At 47.7% G+C, this 27964-nt stretch overlaps 1 protein-coding gene across 1 annotated transcript; it reads right to left on the bottom strand.

The window, feature by feature from the left end:
• Positions 1–143: 143 nt before the first annotated feature.
• Positions 144–18890, bottom strand: LOC121571752 (serine/threonine-protein kinase Nek5-like). The gene is made up of 21 exons (XM_041883413.2): positions 18604–18890; positions 18034–18172; positions 17802–17898; positions 16002–16099; positions 15635–15718; positions 9283–9353; positions 8998–9084; positions 6054–6108; positions 5747–5947; positions 5063–5156; positions 4334–4458; positions 3922–4172; positions 3725–3803; positions 3467–3583; positions 3293–3373; positions 2987–3094; positions 2662–2868; positions 2303–2522; positions 1199–1327; positions 815–929; positions 144–712 (listed from the first exon to the last, which is right to left on the bottom strand). The coding sequence occupies exons 1-21, from the start codon at positions 18711–18713 to the stop codon at positions 349–351; spliced, it is 2832 nt and encodes a 943-aa protein (XP_041739347.1). The 5' UTR covers positions 18714–18890; the 3' UTR covers positions 144–348.
• Positions 18891–27964: the final 9074 nt, after the last annotated feature.

Genomic DNA, 27964 nt, shown 5'->3' with positions numbered 1-27964 from the left:
TAGAAAAATGTAAGACATGTCTACTAGGTTAAAGTTTGTACCAAGTGATACCTATTCTTGCCACAGGTTGGCAGTGGAGGCTGCTGAGGGGAGGACGGCTCATAATAATGGCTGGAACGTAGCGAAACCATGTGTTTGATGTATTTGATACCATTCTGCTCCAGCCACTACCATGAGCCCGTCCTCCCCAATTAAGGTGTCACCAACCTCCTGTGACGTCTACTTATAGCCAAGAAAAAAATATATGCAAGTTATGTTACTGAAAATTATAAAGATAGCTTACTCAAAACCTGTCTTTTGTAGAAAGGCAACCATTTCCAAGGTCCTTGTCATCGTTCCACTTAAATCTCACAGTAAAGAATAATTTGAACACTCATTTTCCGGCTGTTGCTTCTTATTGGCTTCACAGTCCTCTGTCTGGGCCAGGGCATCCCTTGGTTTCTCTGCCCGAGTTTCACACCCTGCACCTTGGGCTTGAGTCTGAGAGGGGTTACCCTCTATGGAGGTGTCACCAGTGGGCTCTATCACTGGGTGTATTTGCTGGAGATCTACAGGTTCCTGACTGTCTAACTCTATTTCCCCCACTACTCCATCTGTTACAACCTTCTCTCCTCCCTCCTCTTTCACACTCTCTCCATCCTCCATTATAAAAAGGTTCATCATCGACTCTGCCACCTCCTCTCTCAGCTCATCTTCAGACTCCTCAAAGTTCCTGAGGAAGGAGAGATTGAAAAATGTAGGAATAATTAAATGTTATAACATTTGGCCTAGTATCACAGGCACATTGTCAGTATCAGCCCAGCGTCACACTCACGTGTCGTCATCATCCGACCTGGGCTCTAGACGCTCTTCGTCCATCTCCACATCCGAGTCTTCATCCTCCTCCGCTTTTTCCTCTGCCTCGGCTCCCTCTTTCTCAGTCAATGGTTCTAAGAGGGAAGGAGAAAGGTGTCTAGTCTCGTATTGCTGTGCTCTCCTATATGAGAATCCTAGACCTGGGGAGAATCTCAATTGCATCCTCCTCACGTCTTCTCTTCTCGCCACCTTCTCAAAACCCAAAGCCAGAGTTCCCTTCCCTGTGACATTCTTCACCAATGGGTTTTGAGAAGGAGGAGAGGAGAGAGGACACGAGGAGTATGCAATTGAGATTCTCCCTATCAATCTAAAACCCTGGGTTCAAGGCTAAGAGGTGTTTGACCTGGCGTTACGGAGTCCATGGTAGATGTTAGCTCAGCCTGGCCCAGGGCATGGAGCAGGGTGTTGGGGGGACCCTCTCCCCACGGTCTCCTCACCCCTATAGCCTTCCCCTCGAGATCTGCAGCGTCACCTGGGGGAAGGAAGAGAGTACCGCACTGACCCTGCAGAACACTGACACTAAGGGAGAATCTTAATTGGTTTTGCTCAACTCCTGCGTCCTCTCTCGCCTCCTTTTGAAAAAGGTTGAATGTAATCGAGGAGTGGCGGCAAGGAGAGGGAACGTGGTTGAAAATGCATTTGTATGAAATTAGACTATCCTTCTACACTCGCGTGTTATCAGGCAAATTACATTTACAGGGTGGAATCCCAAAATAAATGTGTAAGTCGTAAAAACAAATGAAGTTGGTTGTCCAAGACATTTTATAGATTAAAGGATAAGTAGCGTATTGTTTTTACATTTGTTTAAGCTTTTCTCCTGAAAGAAAACGACAGCTGATTCAATGGGGGTGTGGCGGATTAAAAAACACGTCCGCACTTGGTGCCGGGAGGATACTCTTGTGGATCCTTTGCCGAAGTAGGTAATTGAAGAGGGAAGCATGCTCCTCGGTTCGCCTACTAACGAATTGACACTCTCCTTGACCACTTACCGGTTTCTGGGACATGAAGGAGAGAGGACAGAGGAGTCGAGGAAAGGACAGACTTTTCCCAAATGAGAATCTCCCTAAGGCCGGGATTCAATCTAATCAACCCTTTTCGGCTATGCACTTTTTAAAGGCAATGCTCCTGTGTTCGCGGAGACTGAATTCATGGTAAATGCTGTATATGTCAGCTCAATCGGATATTACCTTTAAATGTCAATCACACTATAAGGCGGATCTAATGTGAATCGAAATGAATCCTGGCCTAAATCACAGTGGTGTGTGTGTGTGGGAGTATCTCAATTGCATACTCCTCACATCCTCACTCCTTGCTGCCTCAAAACCCATTGGAGGAGAAGGGACCGCTGGTTTTCTCATCCAATGGGTTTTGAGAAGGAGGCAAGGAGAGAGGAGAGGTTGCGAGGAGTTCGCAATTGAGATTCTCCCATTGTGTCCCTTCCACTCACCCAGTTCAGGCACCGCCATAGTGGAACACATTGATGATACGTCCATCTCAGCCAGGGCGTCCAGTAGGGTCTGTGGTGCTGCCTGGCCCCACCCCTTCCTCACCTCTGACCTGGGCATGCCTTCATCCTGCCCTGCCCCCAATCCTGCCCTGGACCAATCCCTGTGCCTCAGCTCCTCCCCTGCCTGGAAGCTCAGGGTCTGGTTCAGTGGGTCCACCTCCTAGACACACACACCCACAGACACGCACCGGGTAAATAGTGAGATGCTTGAGAGCCCCACCATTGTCCAAAGTGAAGTCAGACCCCACGTTGAAATGAACATACACACTCAGGCAACATGGTAGCATGTCATTTTTTACCTCTTGCTCATCTTCCTTTTTGTCCTCCACTGTTCTCTCCTCGTCCCTCTTCTCCTCCTCTTTTTCTTTCTCTTCATCCTCTTGAATCCTTTCATCATTTAACTTGATCTCAAACATGATAGCTTTCTTGGCTTTGTGCTTCTTCTGTAGTTCTCTCCTCTCCAGTCTGTTCTCCTGCCTGATCTGTCTCAGGGCTCCTTCAATGTCCTAAATGTTGCAGATAGAAATGTAAGATATAGAGCTGAAATGTTTATTTATTATGCAAGACTTCTGTTTTACACAATCCATTTCTATGTGAACGTTCGCAATAAGCCCCTGTTCTTACCTGGTCAGGTTGGGGTCTGTCTCTGTCCTGGTCTCCACTATGTGTTGGTGGCTCTATGTGTCTGGGCTTCTCTACCAGGTACGTGCCTGGTTTCACTTGTGGCTGGGGCTGAAAAGATATGGCTGTTCTGTTAATATCAATGTCATTATATAGACTTAAATTCTGGCAAAATCTGTGTTTGGTACAGTGAGAATGGTATTAGAAACGTGCAGTGGTGTTATGCAGATAGCACGTAGTTGTGATAAAGAATGGTAGGGCATATGGAATGACAGAGAAACCTTTATGTCAATATGTTGTCGTCTTTACCTCAGCGTCAGCTCTCATTCTGATATCTCTCATCTCATTATAATATTGCTGTCTGATGTGCTGCAAATTCCGTAGATACTCCTACACATACACACATGAACCTGAATGTTTGACAAATAAACAATAAATCACATAAGTCACTTTTCTGCACATTCTCCTGCCATTCCGTCTTACCTGCTGCCCATCCTGCCTCCTGTCGTGAGGTGTGTGTGGGTGTGCAGGTCGCCCTACCCCCTGGTCCTGCTCAGGCTGTCTGTAACGCTCAGCGTCTGCTGTGGAGGGCCGCAGGCCCTGGGAGTCAAAATGGGAAGGGCCAGGGTTCAGATTTACAGATAAAAATACTAATAATCAGCAGCATATCCAGTTTTTCTAGTATTTAACAGAAGCCAGCAAATAGCTGGCTGTTTCAGCGTAATACAGCCTGAGACCCACCAGCTGTTTCTCTGCCCTCAGCTTGTACTGGTTGGCCTCCTGTCTCCTCTGGAGGTATTCATTACGAGCAGCAGCCACCCTGAAGGCCGAACACACACAAATGAACAAAAGCCTGCAAACCCTGTATCTCGCAAGGACCAGGCTTGAAGAACACTTCATTATTCTATAATTATGGCTATGCTTGACTGAACACTCACAATTGATAAGGTTCTGGGCGATTCTCTCTGTCATCATAGCGCTCCACAGGTCTCTCATGAACCACTGGAGGATGACAAGAGGGAAGAGGAGGATGAGGAGGTAGAGGAGAGTATCTCCTCTGGATGGCGTCCAGCTGGGCATGGTAGTGGTCATAAGGGTTGACTTCAGCCTGACCGTCCCACCTGGGGTCCTGTTGACCATATTGTCTGGCCACTGGAACCCTCACCTCTGCTGCTCGTGGATGAAATGGCTGAGGAACAAAAAAATAAACCCAAAAGATTAGATGGAATAAGATAAGATGGAATTTCAGTGGTACAGTTTTAGGAACATGCTTTCATGTAGTAGCTGTTATACAGTAGTAGGCTACTGTAGGAGTAACTGATACAGTTGTGCTTTAGACAGGTGAGTTACTTTGTGCTGTGGCATGACTCTGGTAGGGGGTTTCCACTCTGGTTTGGGGGGCAGTTTCTTCACCGAGGGCCCAGGCTTCGACCGAGGAGGAGGCCTCTCTGAGACTCTGGCTTTGGGGACTATTTCTGGACCCAACAGAGGATGAAAAAATGGAAAGTTACAAAAAAGAAGAAAAAGGAGATAAATACAGTACGTAGCTAACAGATCGTGATGAAACATCATTGTGATTTTGAGTTGGCACACCCAGTCAAGTCAATGTTGCTATAATGGTACCATAACAAAACAGGTGCCAGCACTGGCATGCTTCCAAATAGAATGACAACAGTCTAATGCCATTCACCGGATGATTGTACTCTTAGATTGAGAGACACGGCTGACGTCATTTACATTTCATGCCCAGGAATCTTTGAACTGGGCTCACAGTTCAGTTCTGTGCAACTGGTTTTGATGCCAAGAGTTTTAGTGAATATATTCTGATGAGGATGATCGGATATTGGAGAGCATGCTATGACACTGACCACCAGGTGGTGTAACTGACAACATTTCACCACAGCTACTGTGAAGCCAAGCCTATGAGCCAAGCCTATGCAAGTAGGAAACTATGTTGTTGGGTACTGTGTGGCTGAAACCATGCTGAGAAAAGCTAACGATTATGATAAGGGGATGTTTGGACTCAGACAGAAATACAGCAATACAATCTATTCGCTTATGTCCCTTAAGTGTGTGTACCGGTGATCTGTACTGGTATGGCCCGCACTCTAGGCAGTGGGCCTGCAGCTCTCTTTCTGTGCAGCACTGTGTGGCTGAACTCCTCCTCAATTACCTAGAAACACCCAGAACAGAGTGAGGAAACAGCACAGGACATCCTGAAGTTAACACAATAATACAATAACACACACACACACTGTACATGTTGGTTTTATTATCCTTGTGGGGACCAAACAATTGATTCCCATTCAAAATCCTATTTTCCCTAACCCTAAACCTAACCTTAACCCCAAACCATTAACTCCTAACCCTAATTCTAACTCAAATTCTAACCCTAACCCTAAACCCTGTGCCTAAAATAGCCTTTTTTCTTGAGGGGACTGGCACAATGTTCCTTGTTTTACTATCCTTGTGGGGACCAGAAGTAAAACCAGAAACACACACACACAAACACATAAGCTAATAATATCTGTTCTTGATGAGAAGTCACAAGACTTCTACAAAGTGTGAGGAGTTAGCACATTTGGGTTGTGCAAGTTTTGTTGAACCGTTTCAACCAAAACGATTTCAATGTTAATTTCTGCAAGCAGAAAGTCACCCCTCTGTTTATAATTATCTAAGCCTAGGGGGGACATATAGGGGGGGACATATAGAAAGGTTACCGGCCGGTCCCCCAGTCCCTTTCTTGGATTCCCTAGTAGTTACCTGGGAGTCCAGGTGTTTGCTGATGCGTTTCTCCAGGAAGGGCCGTTTGAGGACAGAGTTGACGGAGGGCCGGTCTCGCGGGCTGACCTTGAACAACTGAGTGACCAGCAGGCGCAGGTCGTAGGAGTAGCGGGTGGAGACTGGGTTATAGCGCTCCCTACAGATCTTCACTACCAGCTGCCTCAGGCTGTTGCCCTCAAACTGCAGGTGGAGAGAAATACTATTGAGATAGTGTGCATTCGTGTGGTTGTGTGAGTGTGTGTGTGAGTGAGTGTGTGTGCATTTGTTTGTTTGTAGCAGTGCTTACTGGATGTCTGAGGGTGCAGAGCTCATACAGGACACAGCCCAGAGACCAGATATCCCTGAGGAACAAAGAGAACCAGTCAAAAATTGCTGTTGAATATATAGAGCAATCATTATAAAATGCACAAGGATACTTTGCAGCTGTGGTAAGGCCCTTCTCCCTCGATTGCATTCGGCAAGTATTCAGACCTTTGATTTTTCCACATTTTGTTACGTTACAGCCTTATTCTAAAATTGATTAAATACAATTTTCCCTCATCAATCTACACACAATACCCCATAATGACAAAGCAAAAACAGGATTTGAGAAATATTTTCAAATGTATTACAAATAAAAAACATAAATATCTTATTTACATAAGTATTCAGACTCTTTGCTATGAGACTCGAAATTGAGCTCTGGTGCATCCTGTTTAAATTGATCATCCTTGAGATGTTTCTACAACTTGATTGGAGTCCACCTGTGGTAAATTCAATTGATTGGACATGATTTGGAAAGACACACACCTGTCTATATAAGGTCCCACAATTGACAGTGCATGTCCGAGCAAAAACCAAGCCATGAGGTCAAAGGAATTGTCCGTAGAGCTCAGAGACAAGGATTGTGTCGAGGAACAGATCTGGGGAAGGGTACCAAAACATTTCTGCAGCATTGAAGGTCCCCAAGAACACAGTGGCCTCCATTACTCTTAAATGGAAGAAGTTTGGAACCACCAAGACTCTTCCTAGAGCAATCGAGGGAGAAGGGCCTTGGTCAGGGAGGTGACTAAGAACCCAATGGTCACTCTGACAGAGCTCCAGAGTTCCTCTGTGGAGATGGGAGAACCTTCCAGATGGACAACCATCTCTGCAGCACTCCACCAATCAGGCCTTTATGGTAGAGTGGCCAGACAGAAGCCACTCCTCTTTAAAAGGCACATGACAGCCCACTTGGAGTTTGACAAAAGGCACCTAAAGACTCTCAGACCATGAGAAACAAGATTCTCTGGTTTGATGAAACCAAGATTGAACTCTTTGGCCTGAATGCCAAGCGTCACATCTGGAGGAAACCTGGCACCATCCATACGGTGAAGCATGGTGGTGGCAGCATCATGCTGTGGGGATGTTTTTCAGTGGCAGGGACTGGGAGACCAGTCAGGATCGAGGGAAAGATGAACGGAGCAAAGTACAGAGAGATCCTTGATGAAAACCTGCTCCAGAGCGCTCAGGACCTCAGATTCACCTTCCAACAGGACAACAACCCTAAGCACACAGCCAAGACAATGCAGGAGTGGCTTCGAGACAAGTCTCTGAATGTCCTTGAGTGGCCCAGCCAGAGCCCGGACTTGAACCCGATCGAACATCTCTGGAGAGACCTGAAAATAGCTGTGCAGCGACGCTCCCCATCCAACCAGACCGAGCTTGAGAGGATCTGCAGAGAAGAATGGGAGAAACTCCCCAAATACAGGTGTGCCAAGCTTGTAGCGTCATACCCAAGAATACTCAAGGCTGTAATCGCTGCCAAAGGTGCTTCAACATTGTACTGAGTAAAGGGTCTGAATACTTATGTAAATATGATATTTCCGGTGGGGGTTTGTTGCAAAAATGTATACAAACCTGTTTTCGCTTTGTCATTATGGGGTATTGTATGTAGATTGAGGAGGGGGGAAAAACAATTAAATCCATTTTAGAATAAGGCTGTAATGTAACAAAATGTGGAAAAAGTCAAGGGGTCTGAATACTTTCCGAATGCACTGTATATGATGATCTGTAAACCATTCGTGAGGAGCTAATAGAGGGGAAATTACACATAAATGTGTGTGACAGTGAAACCCAGGGAACGCCCTCTCTAACCCAGCGAGTGTCAAAACAGCCCAGTTCTAGAAAGCAGAACAATAGCTACCTAGACAAAGTGTGTGTGTGTGTGTGTATGTGTGTGTGTGTGTGTGTGTGTGTGTGTGTGTGTGTGTGTGCGCGTGCGTGCGTGCGTGTGCCTGTTAATGGAGGGAGGACACCGATTTCAGGCTGTCCTAGCCAGAATGAGAGTATGATGGAAAAAATGTGTGGAGTAGTTGCAGCCACATGGCTGATTGATCAAGCGCCTAGCTAATGCTCGACAGTCCTGTCTGCTTGCTTCACTCTTTACACAAACACACGAGTTCCAACACGAAATATGTTATGTCACACAGTGTTTTGATTGCTCAGTTGGTCAGATGGAGCAAGGTGTTTGCAACACAACAGTTATGGCCATATACTGAATAAATGTGTTAACTTCTCCCCACAGTCAGTCAGTGTCTCATCAGATAAAATATCACTATATTAGACACCGCCGACATATGTTATTGGTAGAAAGTAACACAGGGTCTATTTTTAGGTTGTATAAACACATAACAGGAAATCCTGCGGGTATGCTAGGTAGAGGTAAAGTAGCTAATTTCACCAAAACACAACGCTGACATTTTGGCTTTTACTTTTCCAGGTCTAGACACTGGTTGAATCAACGTTGTTTCCACATCATTTCAACCAAATAAGTCTATGTGATAACAAACAAATTGGATTTCATCAACGTAAGGGCATTTAATCTTAATCTCTTTACCTAAATCCAACGACATGGTGAATTTTTTGGGGGATTTCACGTTGAATTCACGTTAGTTGACAACTCAACCAAATGTAAATTAAAACTAGTTGTTGAACTGACATCTGTGCCCAGTGGGAGGCTGTGTGTGAATAAGAGAGAAAGACATCAATAGATAGAGTGAGAGAGAGTAGAGTGAGTGGTCCTCTGTAGCTCAGTTGGTAGAGCACGCCGCTTGTAACGCCAGGATAGTGGGTTCGATCCCCGGGACCACCCATATACAAAAATGTATGCACGCATGACTGTAAGTCGCTTTTGATAAAAGCGTCTGCTAAATGGCATATTATTTATTATTAATATTAATAAAAAGAAGGGAGTATAATATGGTACATACGTTTTGTTATTGTACGGTCTGTTGTCACAGATCTCAGGAGACAGGTAATACGGCGTCCCAACACAGGTCCTGGCTAGCTCCATGGTACTAGCCAATCACATTCATCACAACATAAATATACATGAGTTGTAATACACAATGTAACAGAATGGTTGTGGAATGTGGAATGTTAATAACATGGTTTGGAACATGTCCTAGCTCTCTGTAATCAGCAGCTGTCATAGAGAAAAGACCAGTAGTCTCTTTCCTGGCTGTGAGTCTTCTGCCACTATCATAGAAACTCACTTGTTTAACATTCTAGCGATGCCAAAGTCTCCCAGCTTGGCTTTCATCCCCTTCTTGGTAAGGAATATATTCTAGAGGAAAGCAATACAAAAACAAAACAATGATCAGAGTAAATCAAGTTGTTATAAGTGGTACCTGTGCTTTGATATCTATGTGGCTTTTGTCTGACTATGACTGTCACGAACAGAAGAGGACCCAAGAGCGCAAGTTCAAATTCAGAGTTCTTTATTCAAGGTTACAGGCGGGAAGAGGAGTCCCAGGGTGTCAGGGGTCTTTCAGGGTCCTCCTGTGGGTACCTGTGCTCCGGGGTCACCAAATGTCCGGGGGTGTCCAGTCCAAGTGCTTAGTGTGTGTGTTCCCCAGTGATGGAGCGGCGTATCGGGCTGAGGGTGGTGAAACCTCTGGGCACGCTCATCTGGTGGTCGGAGACCTGGGGGAACACACACACACAACAGCAATATGAATGGCAGGCAGAAGTACAGATCAGGGCTGGGCAAATATCGTGGTGAGAGACAGAAGGCAGAAACGAGTTACCGGAGGGGCTGAAGATCGGAGAGTAGTCGAGGTCCAGAAGGCAGGTTGGGATAGACGGGGCAGTAGAACAAGGAGGCAGTCAAGAAAGGATCGGTATCACAAACAGGAGTCAGAGCGCAGACAGGCAGGTTACTGGTCCGGGTTTGAAGACGATCTGACAGGGCTTGGCTGAAAACCAGGGCTTGATATACTGGGAGAGGTAGTGGGGAAATGCAGTTCAGCTGGCAGAGTAATTAGAACAGAGTGAGGCAAGGTGAGGATGGTGAGTGGGAAATGCAGTGCAGCTGGCCAGGTAACAAGAGCAGAGCAGGGCAGGTGGAGCTAGTTAGGCTGAGTAGAGAGAGGGAGGTGAGCAGAGTGGAAGATAATTGAATGCAATTAATGTTGCTACCAGGGAGAGAGAGTGCTCATGACAGGACCCCCCTCCAAGGGACGGCCCCAGAAGTCCCAAGAACAACATCATGCCGGGAGGGTGGAGGGGAGCAGGCGGCGGGTCAGAACTCCTCCGAGCGGTCCGAGTGAATCTCCTCATCCTCAGAAGGAGCTGGAGGGTCACGGTCGGGAGACAGGACAGGCACTGAGACAGGAGCAGGGCGGGCCGGACGGCTAGGAACCCCTCTTGGACGGCCCCTACGGATTGCAGGCTGATCAGGATGTAGTCGGTGGAAGTCAGTGATAAGGGGTCCGGTCCACTATCCTCCTGGCCGGGATCCAGGTCCTCTCCTCTGGACCATATCCCTCCCAATCAACGAGGTACTGGAGACCCCTACCCCTTCGCCTAGAGCGGAGCAGCCGCCGGACGGTGAAGACAGGACCGCCATCTACGAGGCGCGGAGGAGGTGGCGCCGGAGCTGCAGGGACCAGGGGACTTTCATGGACCGGCTTGACCTTGGAGACGTGGAAGGTGGGGTGGACCCGCATGGAAGCGGGCAACTGAAGTCGGACCGCCGTTGGACTGATGACTTTCTGCACAGGAAAAGGACCAATGAAGCGAGGGCCAGCTTTCGTGATACAACCCGCAGCGGCAGATCCCGGGCAGACAGCCAGACCTTCTGACCAACCCGGTAAGTAGGTGCTGGGGTCCTCCGTCGGTTGGCACCGACGGCGTAGCTGGTTCCAGACTTCAGGAGCACAGTGCGAGCCTGGGCCCAAGTGCGGCGGCAGCGGCGGGCATACGCAAGAGCAGACGGACAGGTGGCATCCGCCTCCTGGCTGGCAAACAGTGGAGGTTGATACCCGTAGACACACTGAAAGGGGGAGAGCCCGGTGGAGGAACTGGTGAGTGAATTATGGGCATATTCCACCCAGAGCAGGTGTTGAGCCCAGGCCCGGGGATTTTGGGGAAGCCACACACCTCAGTGCCTTCTCCAGCTCCTGGTTCATGCGTTCAGTCTGGCCGTTTGACTGCGGGTGGAATCCAGACGATAGGCTGGCGGTGGCCCCAAGGGAGATGACAGAACTCCTTCCAAAAGGTTGCTGAGAATTGCGGGCCCCGGGTCTGACACTATATCCTGGGGTAGGCCATGGATACGAAACACATGTTCCAGGACCACCTGGGAGGTCTCTTTAGCAGAGGGTAGTTTGGGAAGGGGCACGAAGTGGGTCATCTTACTAAAGCGGTCAACAATGGTAAGGATGACTGTGTGTCCGTCAGAGGCGGAAGGCCCGTAACAAAGTCCAGTGAAACGTGGGGACCAGGGCCTCTTGGGTATGAGTAGGGGTTGCAGCAACCCAGCAGGAGGCTGGTTGGGAGTCTTGTTTCGGTTACAAGTGGGACAAGCTCGGATGAATTCTCGGACATCCCGTCTCATCCCCCGCCACCAGAACCGCTGGCGGACCAGATGAAGGGTGCGAGTGATGCCGGGATGACAGGCCAGACGGGATTCGTGCCCCCACTGAATCACAGGTGACCTGAGATTTGCTGGAACAAACAGACGGTTGGGGGCGCTGGTGCTTGGACCTGGCTGGTCCCGAAGAGCCTCCATGACCTGCTTCTCGATCTCCCAGGTGAGGGCCGCTACGACCAAGTGGCTGGGAAGAATGGGAGCTGTCATGGCGGTGGTCTCGTCCTTCTGAAACATCCGGGAAAGAGCATCAGGTTTGATGTTGCGAGATCCCGGGCGGTAGGAGAGCGTGAAATTGAAGCGCGTAAAGAACAGAGACCACCGCTGTTGACGGGAGTTCAGCCTCCTGGCTGTTTGGATATACTCCAGGTTCTTGTGGTCTGTCCACACTACGAATGGTTCCTTTGACCCCTCTAACCAGTGCCGCCATTCTTCAAGGGCGAGCTTGACAGCCAACAGCTCGCGGTTCCCAATGTCGTAGTTGCATTCGGCAGGGGTTAGCCGACGGGAGTAGAAGGCACAGGGGTGCATCTTGCCATCCTCAGCTGCTCTTTGAGAAAGCACTGCACCCACTCCCACGTCCGAAGCATCTACCTCCACCACAAACTGCCTTGCTGCATCTGGCATCTGGAGGATGGGAGCAGAAGTGAAACATGTCTTGAGGATATTGAAGGCCTTATCAGCAGCTGATGTCCATTGGTACGGTTGTTTAGTGCTGGTTAGCGCCGTGAGGGTGCAGCCACTGTGCTATAGTTTCTGATGAATCTCCTATAAAAGTTGGCAAAGCCCAGGAACTGTTGCAACTTCTTCCGAGACTCAGGAACTGGCCAGGAAGTGACAGCCGACACCTTCGTGAGATCCATCTGAATGCTGCCCTCGGTCACCACATACCCCAGGAATGAAACGGTCTTGGCATGGAACTCGCACTTCTCTGCCTTCACGAAAAGAGAGTTCTCCAGCAGGCGGCGCAGGACCAACCGGACGTGGTGCGTGTGTTCTGACAGAGTCTTTGAGAATATTAAAATATCGTCAAGGTACACAAATACGAACGTATTTAGCATGTCCCTGAGGATATCATTCACTAGGGCTTGAAAAACTGCTGGGGCATTGGTGAGGCCGAAGGGCATGACGAGATATTCATAGTGGCCGGTTGGTGTGTTGAACGCTGTCTTCCATTCGTCTCCCTCCCTCATCCGCACCAGATGGTAGGCATTGCGAAGGTCCAGCTTAGTGAATACAGAGGCTCCCTGCAGCAGTTCGAAGGCAGACGAAAGTAAGGGCAGTGGGTAGCGATTCTTAACCGTGATGTCGTTCAGACCCCGGTAATCTATGCATGGACGAAGAGAACCGTCCTTCTTGCCGACAAAGAAGAATCCCGCTCCTGCGGGGGAAGACGACGGTCTAATTATCCCGGAGGCAAGAGAGTCATTAATGTAGTCCTCCATGGCCTTTCTTTCCGGGGCTGACAGTGAATACAGACGACCCTTGGGAGGTGCTGTGCCAGGCAGGAGATCAATCGCGCAGTCATAGGGTCTGTGTGGGGGTAGAGATGTCGCCTTGGATTTGTTGAACACCTCTTTCAGGCTGTGGTAACAGGCCGGAACATTGGATATGTCGGAGGTAGCGCTAGATCCTTCCCCGGTGAACGGGCAGGGTGGCCCCCCTTAAACAGGTCTGGTGACAACTCCTTCCCCACTCACGGACTGTTCCTGTCTCCCAGTCGATGTGGGGGTTGTGCTGACGGAGCCACGGGTATCCAAGAATGAGTGGTTGGCCAGGTGAGTGTAGGAGGTGAAACTGGATGGACTCCTGGTGGTTTCCTGACAGCAGGATTGTCACAGGGGCGGAGATATGAGTGACAGTGCCAAGATGATGCCCATCCAGGGCTCGTGCAGGAATGGGTTGTGTCAGTTGATGATGGTTCACGCCCAGTTGCTGTGCAAGCTCAGGGTCCATGATGTTTGCTTCGGCTCCGGAATCCACAAGGGCGGCCAATGTATGAGTCTTGTCAGAAAGCTGAAGGCGGAGATGAAGCAGGGTCTTTCGGATGGAGGGAGACTGAAGGCTTGTTGAGCTCACCCGGATCTCCCCTACACCTGGTGAGCTGCGGCTTTTGCCGGACAAGTAGCGACACGGTGATTCTCGCCACCACAGTAGAGGCAAAGGTTGGAGCTTAGACGGCGCCGACGCTCCTCGGGAGTCAGAGAGGCACGGCCAATCTCCATGGGCTCAGGCTGATTGAGTTGGCTATGGGACTTGACAGGCAGGGGCTGGACAGAAGCGGTATCGACCCGAGTACGGATGGCAGGTTGACTGAGACGGCCCTTCTCCCTCCTCCGGGTCTGTATACGGCGGTCAATGCGAACGGCAAGGTCAATGGCGGCATCAAGCGTTGAGGGCGGGTCATGGGAAACAAGCTCGTCCTTGATATAGTCCGCCAGGCTATGGAGGAAGGCTTGCACCAGTGCCTCTGGGTTAAACGAGCTTTGACTGGCCAGGGTACGAAAGTCAATGGAGAAGTCTGCCACTGTCCGATTGCCCTGACGGATGGTGAGCAGAGCTTGTGACGCTTCGGCTGTTGGCGAGCCTAGGTCAAAGACCTTTAACATCTCCTCCTCAAAGGCACTGAAGGAGGCACAGGCTGGGGTTTGCCGGTCGAATTCCGCCGTTCCCCACAACCGAGCTCGACCGGTGAGATGTGTGATGACATACCCCACCTTGGCTCCCTCTGTTGAGAAAGTCCTGGGCTGTAGTGCAAACTGGATTCGGCAGCTGCTCAAGAATGGTCTTACTTGCTTCTGGTTGCCATCAAAAGCGTTCCGGGTTCCCAATCCTTGGTTCAGGAGCGTGGGGATCTGGTGGCAGCACTGCCGGGCCTGCAGCATTGGGACCTCCAGCGGAGGGATGAAGGAGTATCGGTGGTACAGGAACAAAAGGACCAGGGGGGGTGCAGGTGGAGTAGCCGGGCTTGAGAGTAGTTGCAGGGCTTGGGCTAGCTGTTGTTGCTGCAGTTGGAACTGTTGTTGCTGCTGGTTGAATAGCTGGAGAAGGGAAGCGATGTCGCCAGCCATCCGATTTATGTCTCCCTCAGAGCGTTCCAGTCGCTGTAGGGCAGTCCTCTCTGGCTCTTCCTCCATCGTGGTCAGGGAGTGCGCTGGGTCCATGATGGTCAGATCGTTCTGTCACGAACAGAAGAGGACCCAAGAGCGCAAGTTCAAATTCAGAGTTCTTTATTCAAGGTTACAGGCGGGAAGAGGAGTCCCAGGGGTGTCAGGGGTCTTTCAGGGTCCTCCTGTGGGTACCTGTGCTCCGGGGGTCACCAAATGTCCGGGGGTGTCCAGTCCAAGTGCTTAGTGTGTGTGTTCCCCAGTGATGGAGCGGCGTATCGGGCTGAGGGTGGTGAAACCTCTGGGCACGCTCATCTGGTGGTCGGAGACCTGGGGGAACACACACACACAACAGCAATATGAATGGCAGGCAGAAGTACAGATCAGGGCTGGGCAAATATCGTGGTGAGAGACAGAAGGCAGAAACGAGTTACCGGAGGGGCTGAAGATCGGAGAGTAGTCGAGGTCCAGAAGGCAGGTTGGGATAGACGGGGCAGTAGAACAAGGAGGCAGTCAAGAAAGGATCGGTATCACAAACAGGAGTCAGAGCGCAGACAGGCAGGTTACTGGTCCGGGTTTGAAGACGATCTGACAGGGCTTGGCTGAAAACCAGGGCTTGATATACTGGGAGAGGTAGTGGGGAAATGCAGTTCAGCTGGCAGAGTAATTAGAACAGAGTGAGGCAAGGTGAGGATGGTGAGTGGGAAATGCAGTGCAGCTGGCCAGGTAACAAGAGCAGAGCAGGGCAGGTGGAGCTAGTTAGGCTGAGTAGAGAGAGGGAGGTGAGCAGAGTGGAAGATAATTGAATGCAATTAATGTTGCTACCAGGGAGAGAGAGTGCTCATGACAATGACAGCTGTTTAATACCTGTGCTTTGATGTCTCTGTGCAAAACCTTCCTGTCGTGGATGTGTTTCAGTCCCAAACAGATCTGTACAAACCAATCCACTATCTGAGTGGGAACAAAATAATTTACATGAGTATGTGTTTGAACCCTGTGTGTGTGTGTGTGTGTGTGTGTGTGTGTGTGTGGTGTGTGTCAGTGGAGGCTGCTGAGGGGAGGACGGCTCATAATAATGTCTGGAACGGCACTTATGGAATGGCATCAAACACATGGAAACCATGTGTTTGATGTATTTGATACCGTTCCACTAATTCCGCTGCAGCCATTACCATGAGCCCGTCATCCCCAATTAAGGTGCCACCAACCTCCTGTGGTGTGTGTGTGTCTGTACCTGCTCCTCAGTAAACATAACCCCTCTTTGCATACTGATCTTCTTCATCAGATCTCCTCCATCACAGTACTCCATCACTATGTACAGGCTAGTGCTCTCTGTTTCAGACAGGAGAAACTGATCAACATCACACACACAAGTACAGTGGGGAAAAAAAGTATTTAGTCAGCCACCAATTGTGCAAGTTCTTCCACTTAAAAAGATGAGAGAGGCCTGTAATTTTCATCATAGGTACACGTCAACTATGACAGACAAATTGAGAAAAAAAAATCCAGAAAATCACATTGTAGGATTTTTTTATGAATTTATTTGCAAATTATGGTGGAAAATAAGTATTTGGTCACCTACAAACAAGCAAGATTTCTGGCTCTCACAGACCTTTAACTTCTTCTTTAAGAGGCTCCTCTGTCCTCCACTCGTTACCTGTATTAATGGCACCTGTTTGAACTTGTTATCAGTATAAAAGACACCTGTCCACAACCTCAAACAGTCACACTCCAAACTCCACTATGGCCAAGACCAAAGAGCTGTCAAAGGACACCAGAAACAAAATTGTAGACCTGCACCAGGCTGGGAAGACTGAATCTGCAATAGATAAGCAGCTTGGTTTGAAGAAATCAACTGTGGGAGCAATTATTAGGAAATGGAAGACATACAAGACCACTGATAATCTCCCTCGATCTGGGGCTCCACGCAAGATCTCACCCCGTGGGGTCAAAATGATCACAAGAACGGTGAGCAAAAATCCCAGAACCACACGGGGGGACCTAGTGAATGACCTGCAGAGAGCTGGGACCAAAGTAACAAAGCCTACCATCAGTAACACACTACGCCGCCAGGGACTCAAATCCTGCAGTGCCAGACGTGTCCCCCTGCTTAAGCCAGTACATGTCCAGGCCCGTCTGAAGTTTGCTAGAGTGCATTTGGATGATCCAGAAGAGGATTGGGAGAATGTCATATGGTCAGATGAAACCAAAATATAACTTTTTGGTAAAAACTCAACTCGTCGTGTTTGGAGGACAAAGAATGCTGAGTTGCATCCAAAGAACACCATACCTACTGTGAAGCATGGGGGTGGAAACATCATGCTTTGGGGCTGTTTTTCTGCAAAGGGACCAGGACGACTGATCCGTGTAAAGGAAAGAATGAATGGGGCCATGTATCGTGAGATTTTGAGTGAAAACCTCCTTCCATCAGCAAGGGCATTGAAGATGAAACGTGGCTGGGTCTTTCAGCATGACAATGATCCCAAACACACCGCCCAGGCAACGAAGGAGTGGGTTCGTAAGAAGCATTTCAAGGTCCTGGAGTGGCCTAGCCAGTCTCCAGATCTCAACCCCATAGAAAATCTTTGGAGGGAGTTGAAAGTCCGTGTTGCCCAGCGACAGTCCCAAAACATCACTGCTCTAGAGGAGATCTGCATGGAGGAATGGGCCAAAATACCAGCAACAGTGTGTGAAAACCTTGTGAAGACTTACAGAAAACGTTTGACCTGTGTCATTGCCAACAAAGGGTATATAACAAAGTATTGAGAAACTTTTGTTATTGACCAAATACTTATTTTCCACCATAATTTGCAAATAAATTCATTAAAAATCCTACAATGTGATTTTCTGGAAAATATTTTCTCATTTTGTCTGACATGGTTGACGTGTACCTATGATGAAAATTACAGGCCTCTCTCATCTTTTCAAGTGGGAGAACTTGCACAATTGGTGGCTGACTAAATAATTTTTTCCCCCACTGTAAGCGCGTATGCATGCATGCACACACACACAGACATATTGACTGGATACAAACCCTGAAATGATTTGAAAAAGGTGACGATATTTGGATGCTTCATCTTTGCAAGCAGCATGACTTCCTTTTTGGATGCTTCCTTTTCCATAGGTGACATCTATGAATGACAACAAAAAAGGGGATGGAAATGATCATAACACATTACTGGTCTACTGGTTAAAACAATGCAGTCAGTTGTGTAGAGGCCAGGTTATGATTTGATGAGCATCACAGATAAGTCTATGGTTGGTACCTTTCTGAGGTTGATCTCTTTGACCACGCACTGGCTCTCACCACCCCCGTCTCTGTCCCTGTCCCGGGCCAAGAAGGCCTTCCCAAACGCCCCCTCTCCAATCTGATGGACCACCTCATACTGGTTCATAACACCACACCTGAGGAAACAGCTGGAGCGACTTAGTGGTTTTGAAAACACACAGCTATCATCATACATTTACAATTCATCATTATGTGTGTTCTTAGCAACAGAGACCTCTGCTAAGTGCATGAACTTGTATAATGCAATTTCACACAAATGAGAATGGTTTGGATTTCATATGCTTAATTCATCATGCCACATTTATTTATAGCTAGATGTGATGGCGGGTGATAGCGCTATTCCTGTCATTGGTTGGGGATAGGATGGATCAGATGATACCAACAAAATCAGCTAACAAAACGCCAGGCCCTCACGAGCCCGTTACCATGGCGACAGCAACACAGAGCCGATGTGCTAGCTTGACAGCTAGCTAGTTTACTAACCTTCTTTGGTGTAGTATTGGGCTTTTCTTTATATTAAAAACAAACAAAGAAAAGTGGTACTTACCAAGAGGAAACGTTCCCTTTCAAATGTACATTTGTGGGAACACTGTGTGGTGATGTGTGCTTCTCAACCGAGTTAAAACTATCCGAAAAGTATGTTGACAGTGATGTCATGATGCACAAAAAAGCAAAGTACTCTGGGACTTGTAGGCAATTTCTTCAACATAATTGTCTACCTGTAGCCAAATACTAGGAGTGTCATATTTCAAGGTCCAATTATTTGAGAGAGAGATTTTATGGCAATGTTACACTTCTTTCAATTGAATATTCTGGCAGTGCTGAATCAAATGTTTAGCACTGAGTAAAATTACCAACACTGAAAGCACAGTTCATTGAGATGGATTAGGTAACAGGAGCCATCTAAACTAGTGGTGTCAAGAGCCTGAAATGTATCATTCATACATTCAGGTATTATTACACTGTTAATGAGGGACAAATGTGTTCCAATGAAATGGTCGACACCACATTATAAATATCAATACATACCATGATGACATTGTTATGCATCAATGAATGATGAAATGTATATTAATAATGCAATTCTATCTTTAATTTATCTTTGACTGGTAATCTGATATGGGTTTGCGGCAAGTGCAAAGACAAGTCACTTTTTAAAACTTGGTGTGGCAGCTGAATTTTAAGGTTTATTCAAGGCCCAGAGATCATATTGCTGTTACAAGATTAGCCTATATCACACCCAAAGTTGAAATGCATGGGAGTGTGTGTGTGCTCCAGTCCAGTCAGTGGATAAGGTGCAGCATGACCAGCTAATGTCAATGTAAGTTATAGCCTATAGCCAGGCCTGGGATCAGAAAGACAGGACACCAGCTAGCCATAAGGCCTATATGTGGGATCAGTGACTCTTTACAAGGCATCCCCAGACTCATAACACTCCATGTAATCCCCTGCATTACCAGTATCTCTGTGGTCTATCAACAGAGCTCTCCCACAGGGTCAGTGGATGGCCAGCCCTCTGTGTGCATACGCGCTTCACAGATTCCTCCTCTAACTGGGAGCAATGTTCCCACAATGCAAACATGGAAACACGTACAGCCCGAAATACACACACGCACATCACTTTAGATTCTAACCTGTACTGTTCCTTTTCATAACAAAAATGAAGTCATACTGATACGTCTCTTAGATATTTTGAACTTCAATCTATTTTATGCGAAACATATGAATACATAAACCACTGTTTAAAATGGCTCAGCCACAAGACTTGACCATGCTTCCCGTCCCTAACCTGGGTCAGTGCAGTGGCCCACATACACTGCTCAAAAAAATTAAGGGAACACTAAAATAACACATCCTAGATCTGAATGAATGAAATAATCTTATTAAATAATTTTTTCTTTACATAGTTGAATGTGCTGACAACAAAATCACACAAAAATTATCAATGGAAATCAAATTTATCAACCCATGGAGGTCTGGATTTGGAGTCACCCTCAAAATTAAAGTGGAAAACCACACTACAGGCTGATCCAACTTTGATGTAATGTCCTTAAAACAAGTCAAAATGAGGCTCAGTAGTGTGTGTGGCCTCCACGTGCTTGTATGACCTCCCTACAACGCCTGGGCATGCTCCTGATGAGGTGGCGGATGGTCTCCTGAGGGATCTCCTCCCAGACCTGGACTAAAGCATCCGCCAACTCCTGGACAGTCTGTGGTGCAACGTGGCGTTGGTGGATGGAGCGAGACATGATGTCCCAGATGTGCTCAATTGGATTCAGGTCTGGGGAACGGGCGGGCCAGTCCATAGCATCAATGCCTTCCTCTTGCAGGAACTGCTGACACACTCCAGCCACATGAGGTCTAGTATTGTCTTGCAATAGGAGGAACCCAGGGCCAACCGCACCAGCATATGGTCTCACAAGGGGTCTGAGGATCTCATCTCGGTACCTAATGGCAGTCAGGCTACCTCTGGCGAGCACATGGAGGGCTGTGCGGCCCCCCAAAAAAATGCCACCCCACACCATGACTGACCCACCGCCAAACCGGTCATGCTGGAGGATGTTGCAGGCAGCAGAACGTTCTCCACGGTGTCTCCAGACTCTGTCACGTCTGTCACAAGTGCTCAGTGTGAACCTGCTTTCATCTGTGAAGAGCACAGGGCGCCAGTGGCGAATTTGCCAATCTTGGTGTTCTCTGGCAAATGCCAAACATCCTGCACGGTGTTGAGCTGTAAGCACAACCCCCACCTGTGGACATCGGGCCCTCATACCACCCTCATGGAGTCTGTTTCTGACCATTTGAGCAGACACATGCACATTTGTGGCCTGCTGGAGGTCATTTTGCAGGGCTCTGGCAGTGCTCCTCCTGCTCCTCCTTGCACAAAGGCGGAGGTAGCAGTCCTGCTGCTGGGTTGTTGCCCTCCTACAGCCTCCTCCACGTCTCCTGATGTACTGGCCTGTCTCCTGGTAGCGCCTCCATGCTCTGGACACTACGCTGACAGACACAGCAAACCTTCTTGCCACAGCTCACATTGATGTGCCATCCTGGATGAGCTGCACTACCTGGGCCACTTGTGTGGGTTGTAGACTCCGTCTCATGCTACCACTAGAGTGAAAGCACCGCCAGCATTCAAAAGTGACCAAAACATCAGCCAGGAAGCATAGGAACTGAGAAGTGGTCTGTGGTCACCACCTGCAAAACCAGTCCTTTATTCGGTGTGTCTTGCTAATTGCCTATAATTTCCACCTGTTGTCTATTCCATTTGCACAACAGCATGTGCAATTTATTGTCAATCAGTGTTGCTTCCTAAGTGGACAGTTTGATTTCACAGAAGTGTGATTGACTTGGAGTTACATTGTGTTGTTTAAGTGTTCCCTTTATTTTTTTGAGCAGTGTATATAGGAGCCATTCAATCATTCATCCTCACCAGGCAACAGAATTCAAAGAGCATATTCCATGAATCAGTGACTCAGCGCAGGCCTCATACATTTATGACAGGAAGTCTTCCTACTCTGGGCTGACAGCATAGTTGATGGCTGGCATCTCCCTCCTCACAGAGGGAACTAGCTTACGACAGGAGTCTGACAACTTCTATTTCGGTCTCTTGTCGCCGGTCTACATGTTCCCCTGCCATCTGTATGTGTGTGTGTGTTTAGAACAGGGTGACAGAGAAAGCAGGATGTTCTCAAGATGGGAGTGTAAGTCATAGAATTTTGGTAATTCAGAGAAATGTAAAAAGATTGTCCAAACATGGACTAACTAAAATGAGAGAAAGTAAGGATTGGTTATTTAAAACAATATCAAAAAGGTGCTCAAAAAAGCATATGTACTCTACATGCTGTAGAAAAATCCATAGGCCCCTCATCACCTTGAGTACGTCGGTGTGAAGGTGAACCAGCAGAACCCATCTGCGTCTCTCCCATGACACCCTTCTGCAAGGTCCAACTCATTAGGATCTTAATCAGAGAGATTTCCACTAAGATCATATAACAGGGCTTATAGTTATAATGCACGACAACGGATACGCCATCACATTTAGCTATCAGAGATGAGACACTGCTATGGGAGCAAACGTAAGCAAATGCGACCACACAAAATAGACAGAGTGTACAGTCAACACGATCCAATGACAACAGAGACGAAGCCAGCATGACTACATTCAAACAAGTGGCAAATATGTTCACATGAATAATGCTGACATATAAGGACAGGAATGGATGAGGCTGCCAAATGTAGTGTATTAAAGAAATGCATCTATACTTTTATAGTGCATTCGGCAGGTATTCAGACCCCTTGACTTTTCCCACATTGTTACGTTACAGCCTTATTCTAAAATTGATTTAATAGTTTTTTCCCCTCATCAATCTAGACACAATACCCCATAATGACAAAGCAAAAACTGTTTTTTAGAAATGTTTGAAATTTATAAAATATTACAAACTGAAATAATACATTTACATAAGTATTCAGACCCTTTACTCAATACTTTGTTAAAGCACCTTTGGCAGAGATTACAGCCTCAAGTCTTCTAGGGTATGACACTACAAGCTTGGCACACCTGCATTTGGAGAGTTTCTCCCATTCTTCTCTGCAGATTCTCTCAAACTCTGTCAGGTTGGATATTTTCAGGTCTCTCCAGAGATGTTAGATCGGGTTCCAGTCCAGGCTCTGGCTGGGCCACTCAAGGACATTCAGAGACTTGTCTCGAAGCCACTCCTGCATTGTCTTGGCTGTGTGCTTAGGGTCGTTGTCCTTCGCCCCAGTCTGAGGTCCTGAGCGCTCTGGAGCAGGTTTTCGACAAGGTTATCTCTGTTCTTTGCTCCATTAATCTTTCCCTCGATCCTGACTAGTCTCCCAGTCCCTGCCACTGAAAAACATCCCCACAGCATGATGCTGAAACCAAGCTTCACCATAGGGATGGTGCAAGGATTCCTCCAGACGTGACGCTTGGCATTCAGGCCAAAGAGTTCAATCTTGGTTTCATCAGACCAGAGAATCTTGTTTCTTCTAGTCTGAGAGTCATTTAGGTGCCTTTTGGCAAACTCCAAGCGGGCTGTCATGTGCCTTTTACTGAGGAGTGGCATCCGTCTGGCCACTCCACCGTAAAGGCCCGAGTCGTGGAGTGCTGCAGAGATCCTTCTGGAAGGTTCTCCCATCTCCACAGAGGAACTCTGGATCGCTGTCAGAGTGACCATCGGGTTCTTGGTCAACCTCCCTGACCAAGGCCCTTCTCCCCCGATTGCTCAGTTTGGCCGGGCAGCCAGCTCTAGGAAGAGTCTTGCTGGTTCCAAACTTCTTCCATTTAAGAATGATGGAGGCCACTGTGTTCTTGGGGACCTTCAATGCTGCAGAATTTTTTTTGTACCCTTTCCCAGATCTGTGCCGACACTATCCTGTCTCGGAGCTCTACGGACAATTCCGTCGACATGCACTGTCAACTGTGGGACCTTATATAGACAGGTGTGTGCCTTTCCAAATCACGTCCAATCAATTGAATTTACCACAGGTGGACTCCAATCAAGTTGTAGAAACATCTCAAGGAGGATCAATAGAAACAGGATGCACCTGAGCTCAATTGAGTCTCATAGCAAATGGTCTGAATACTTATGTAAATAAGGTATTTCTGTTTTCGCTTTGTCAAAGTAATTGGATCCATTTTAGAATAAGGCTGTAACGTAACAAAATGTGGAAAAAGTCAAGAGGTCTGAATACTTTGAATGCACTGTATATGACAAACTCCATGTAATCCAGCTCTAGCCTGGACTATTATTGGCCAGTCTGCACTGTCTGCACAGCGCGTTATCGACCCAGAACATATCGGTTCTTCTGCCGGAATCACTGAATCACTGGACCTTTAACACCGGATCATCGCAACTAGCTAGCTGCAACCAAATGGATGTTGTTGTTGGCTAATCAGCCTTGAGCTAGCCTCGAGCCAGGCCCTTCTCCCGGCTATCTACCTCTCTGTCAACCGGACGGGACCTCCTAGTGTTGACACGGAGCCCCGCCGATCCAACACGACTGGTCTGCCGACGAAATTGTCTGATGTGGTTTCAACAGGCTTCCCGTTACGACGTCGACCACGAAGATCCATCTGATAGCCCCGGCCCGCTAGCACACGCAAGCCATGGCCTCTTGCTCACCAGTGCTATAGCAGCCCCCAAACTACCTCCGAACTCTCCTATTGCTGTTCACCGGACCTTATGATAACTCAGCTATACAGCTGATGCCTGCTGTACTGTTCCTTTATACGGTACTGCATCCTGTTTATGTTTAGCCTCAGCCCAAACTTTGTCGCCATTACCAGCTGTTGTCTTAGCTCTCTCGAATAACACCTGTGATTGCTTTATGCCTCTCTCCCATGTCAATATGCCTTGCTTATTGCTGTTTCGGTTATTTCTTATTGTACTATTTCACTGTAGATCCCCCAGCCCAGCTCAACCTGTCTTAGATAGCTCCTTTGTCCCACCCATACACGCGGAGACCGACTCAATCGGTGCCTCCAGTGATGCTATCTCTTTCATCGTTACCCAACGCTTAGGTTTACCTCCACTGTACTCATATCCTTCCATATCCTTGTCTGTACATAATGCCCTGAATCTATTCTACAACGCCCGGAAATCGGCCCCTTGTTTTCTCTGTACCCAACGCACTAGAAGACCAGTACTTAAAGCCTTTAGCCATATCCCTATTCTACTCCTCCTCTGGTGATGTAGAGGTTAACCCAGGCCCTGTAGCCCCCAGTATCACTCCTACTCCCCAGGCGTTATCATTTGTTGACTTCTGTAACCGTAAAAGCCTTGGTTTCTTGCACGTTAACATCCGAAGCCTCCTCCCTAAGTTTGAGTTATTCACTGCGTTAGCACACTCCGCCAACCCTGATGTTCTAGCAGTGTCTGAATTCTGGCTTAGGAAGGCCACCAAAAATTCAGAAATGTCCATCCCCAACTACAACATTTTCCGTCTCGATAGAACTGCCAAAGGGGGTGGGGTTGCAATCTACTGTAGAGATAGCCTGCAGAGCTCTATCGTACTATCCAGGTCTGTGCCCAAACAGTTTGAGCTTCTAGTTCTAAAAATCCACCTTTCCAGAAATAAGTCTCTCACTGTTGCCGCTTGCTACAGACCCCCCTCAGCCCCGAGCTGTGCCCTGGACACTATATGTGAACTGATTGCCCCCCATCTATCCTCAGAGTTCGTACTGCTTGGTGACATAAACTGGGATATGCTTAACACCCCGGCCAACCTACAATCTAAACTAGGTGCCCTCAATCTCACACAAATTATCAACGAACCTGCCAGGTACAACCCTAAATCTGTAAACATGGGCACCCTCATAGATATAATCCTGACAAATTTACCCTCTAAATACACCTCCGCTGTCTTCAACCAGGATCTCAGCGATCATGGCCTTATTGCCTGCATCCGTAATGGGTCCGCGGTCAAACGACCACCCCTCATCACTGTCAAACACTCCCTAAAACACTTTAGCGAGCAGGCCTTTCTAATTGACCTGGCCTGGGTATCCTGGGTGGATATTGACCTCATTCCGTCAGTAGAGGATGCCTGGTTGTTCTTTAAAAGTGCTTTCCTCTCAATCTTAAATAAGCATGCCCCATTCAAAAATTCAGAGCTAAGAACAGATATAGCCCCTGGTTCTCCTCAGACTTGACCAGCACAAAAACATCCTGTGGCGTACTGCATTAGCATCGAACAGCCCCCGTGATATGCAACTTTTCAGGGAAGTCAGGAACCAATATACACAATCAGTTAGGAAAACAAAGGCTAGCTTTTTCAAACAGAAATTTGCATCCTGTAGCACTAACTCCAAAAAGTTTTGGGACACTGTAAAGTCCATGGAAAATAAGAGCACCTCCTCCCAACTGCCCACTGCACTGAGGCTAGGAAACACTGTCACCACTGATAAATCTACAATAATCGAGAATTTCAACAAGCATTTTGCTACGGCTGGCCATGCTTTCCACCTGGCTACCACTACCCCGGCCACCAGCTCTGCACCCTCCGCTGCAACTTGCCCATGCCCCCCCCCCCGCTTCTCCTTCACACAAATTCAGACAGCTGATGTTCTGAAAGTGCTGAAAATTCTGGACCCCTACAAATCAGCTGGGCTAGACAATCTGGACCCTTTCTTTCTAAAATTAGCCGCCGAAATTGTCGCAACCCCTACTACTAGCCTGTTCAACCACTTTTTCGTAACTTCTGAGATCCCCAGAGATTGGAAAGCTGCCGCGGTAATCCCCCTCTTCAAAGGGGGTGACACTCTAGATCCAAACTGTTACAGACCTATATCCATCCTGCCCTGCCTTTCAAAAGTTTTTGAAAGCCAAGTTAACAAACAGATCACCAGCCATTTCGAATCCCACCGTACCTTCTCCGCTATGCAATCCGGTTCCCGAGCTGGTCATGGGTGCACCTCAGCCACGCTCAAGGTCCTAAACGATATTATAACCGCGATCGATAAAAGACAGTACTGCGCAGCAGTCTTCATCGACCTGGCCAAGGCTTTCGACTCCGTCAATCACTGCATTCTTTTTGGCAGACTAAATAGCCTTGGTTTCTCTAATGACTGCCTCGCCTGGTTCACCAACTACTTCTCAGATAGAGTTCAATGTGTCAAATTGGAGGGCCTGTTGTCTGGACCTCTGGCAGTCTCTATGGGGGTGCCACAGGGTTCAATTCTCGGGCTGACTCTATTCTCTGTGTATATCAATGATGTCGCTCTTGCTGCTGGTGACGCTCGGATCCACCTCTATGCGGACGACACCATTTTGTATACATCTGGCCCTTCATTGGACACTGTGTTAACAAACCTCCAAATGAGCTTCAATGCCATACAACACTCCTTCCGTATCCTCCAACTGCTCTTAAACACTAGTAAAGCTAAATGCATGCTCTTCAACCGAACGCTGCTTGCACCCGCCCACCCGACTAGAATCACTACTCTCGGCGGGTCTGACCTAGAGTATGCGGACAACTACAAATACCTAGGTGTCTGGTTAGACTAAACTCTCCTTCCAGACTCACATTAAGCATCTCCAATCAAAAGTTAGATCTAGAAACGGCTTCTTATTTCGCAACAAAGCCTCCTTCACTCATGCTGCCAAACATGCCCTCGTAAAACTCACTATCCTACCGATCCTTGACTTCGGCAATGTCATTTACAAAATAGCCTCCAACACTCTACTCAGCAAATTGGATGTAGTCTATCACAGTGCCATCCGTTTTGTCACCAAAGCCCCATATACTACCCACCACTGTGACCTGTACGCTCTTGTTGGCTGGTCCTCACTACATATTCGTCGCCAAACCCACTGGCTCCAGGTCATCTATAAATCACTGCTAGGCAAATCCCAGTCTTATCTTAGCTCACTGGTCACCATAGCAACACCCACCCGTAGTATGCGTTCCAGCAGGTATATCTCACTGGTCATCCCCAAAGCCAACACCTCCTTTGGCCGCCATTCCTTCCAGTTCTCTGCTGCCAATGACGGGAACGAACTGCAAAAATCTCTGAAGCTGGAGACTCTTATCTCCCTCACTAACTTTAAGTGTCAGTTGTCAGAGCAGCTTATCGATCACTGCACCTGTACACAGCCATTCTGAAATTAGCCCACCCAACTACCTCATCCCCATATTGTTATTTATTTAGCTAATTTGCACCCCAGTATCTCTATTTGCACATCTATCATTCCAGTGTTAATACGAAATTGTAACTATTTTGCACTATGGCCTATTTATTGCCTTACCTCCATAACTTACTACATTCGCACACACTGTATATATATTTTCTGTTGTATTTTTGACTTTGTTTTGTTTACCACATATGTAACTCTGTTGTTTTTAATCGCACTACTTTGCTTTATCTTGGCCAGGTCGCAGTTGTAAAT

This window comes from Coregonus clupeaformis, unplaced genomic scaffold (genome assembly GCF_020615455.1).
Source record: "Coregonus clupeaformis isolate EN_2021a unplaced genomic scaffold, ASM2061545v1 scaf0211, whole genome shotgun sequence".
Classification (NCBI taxonomy): Eukaryota; Metazoa; Chordata; class Actinopteri; order Salmoniformes; family Salmonidae; genus Coregonus; species Coregonus clupeaformis.
The sequence above is the reverse complement of the archived record's forward strand: the minus strand, read 5'-3'. Positions and strand labels throughout refer to the sequence as shown.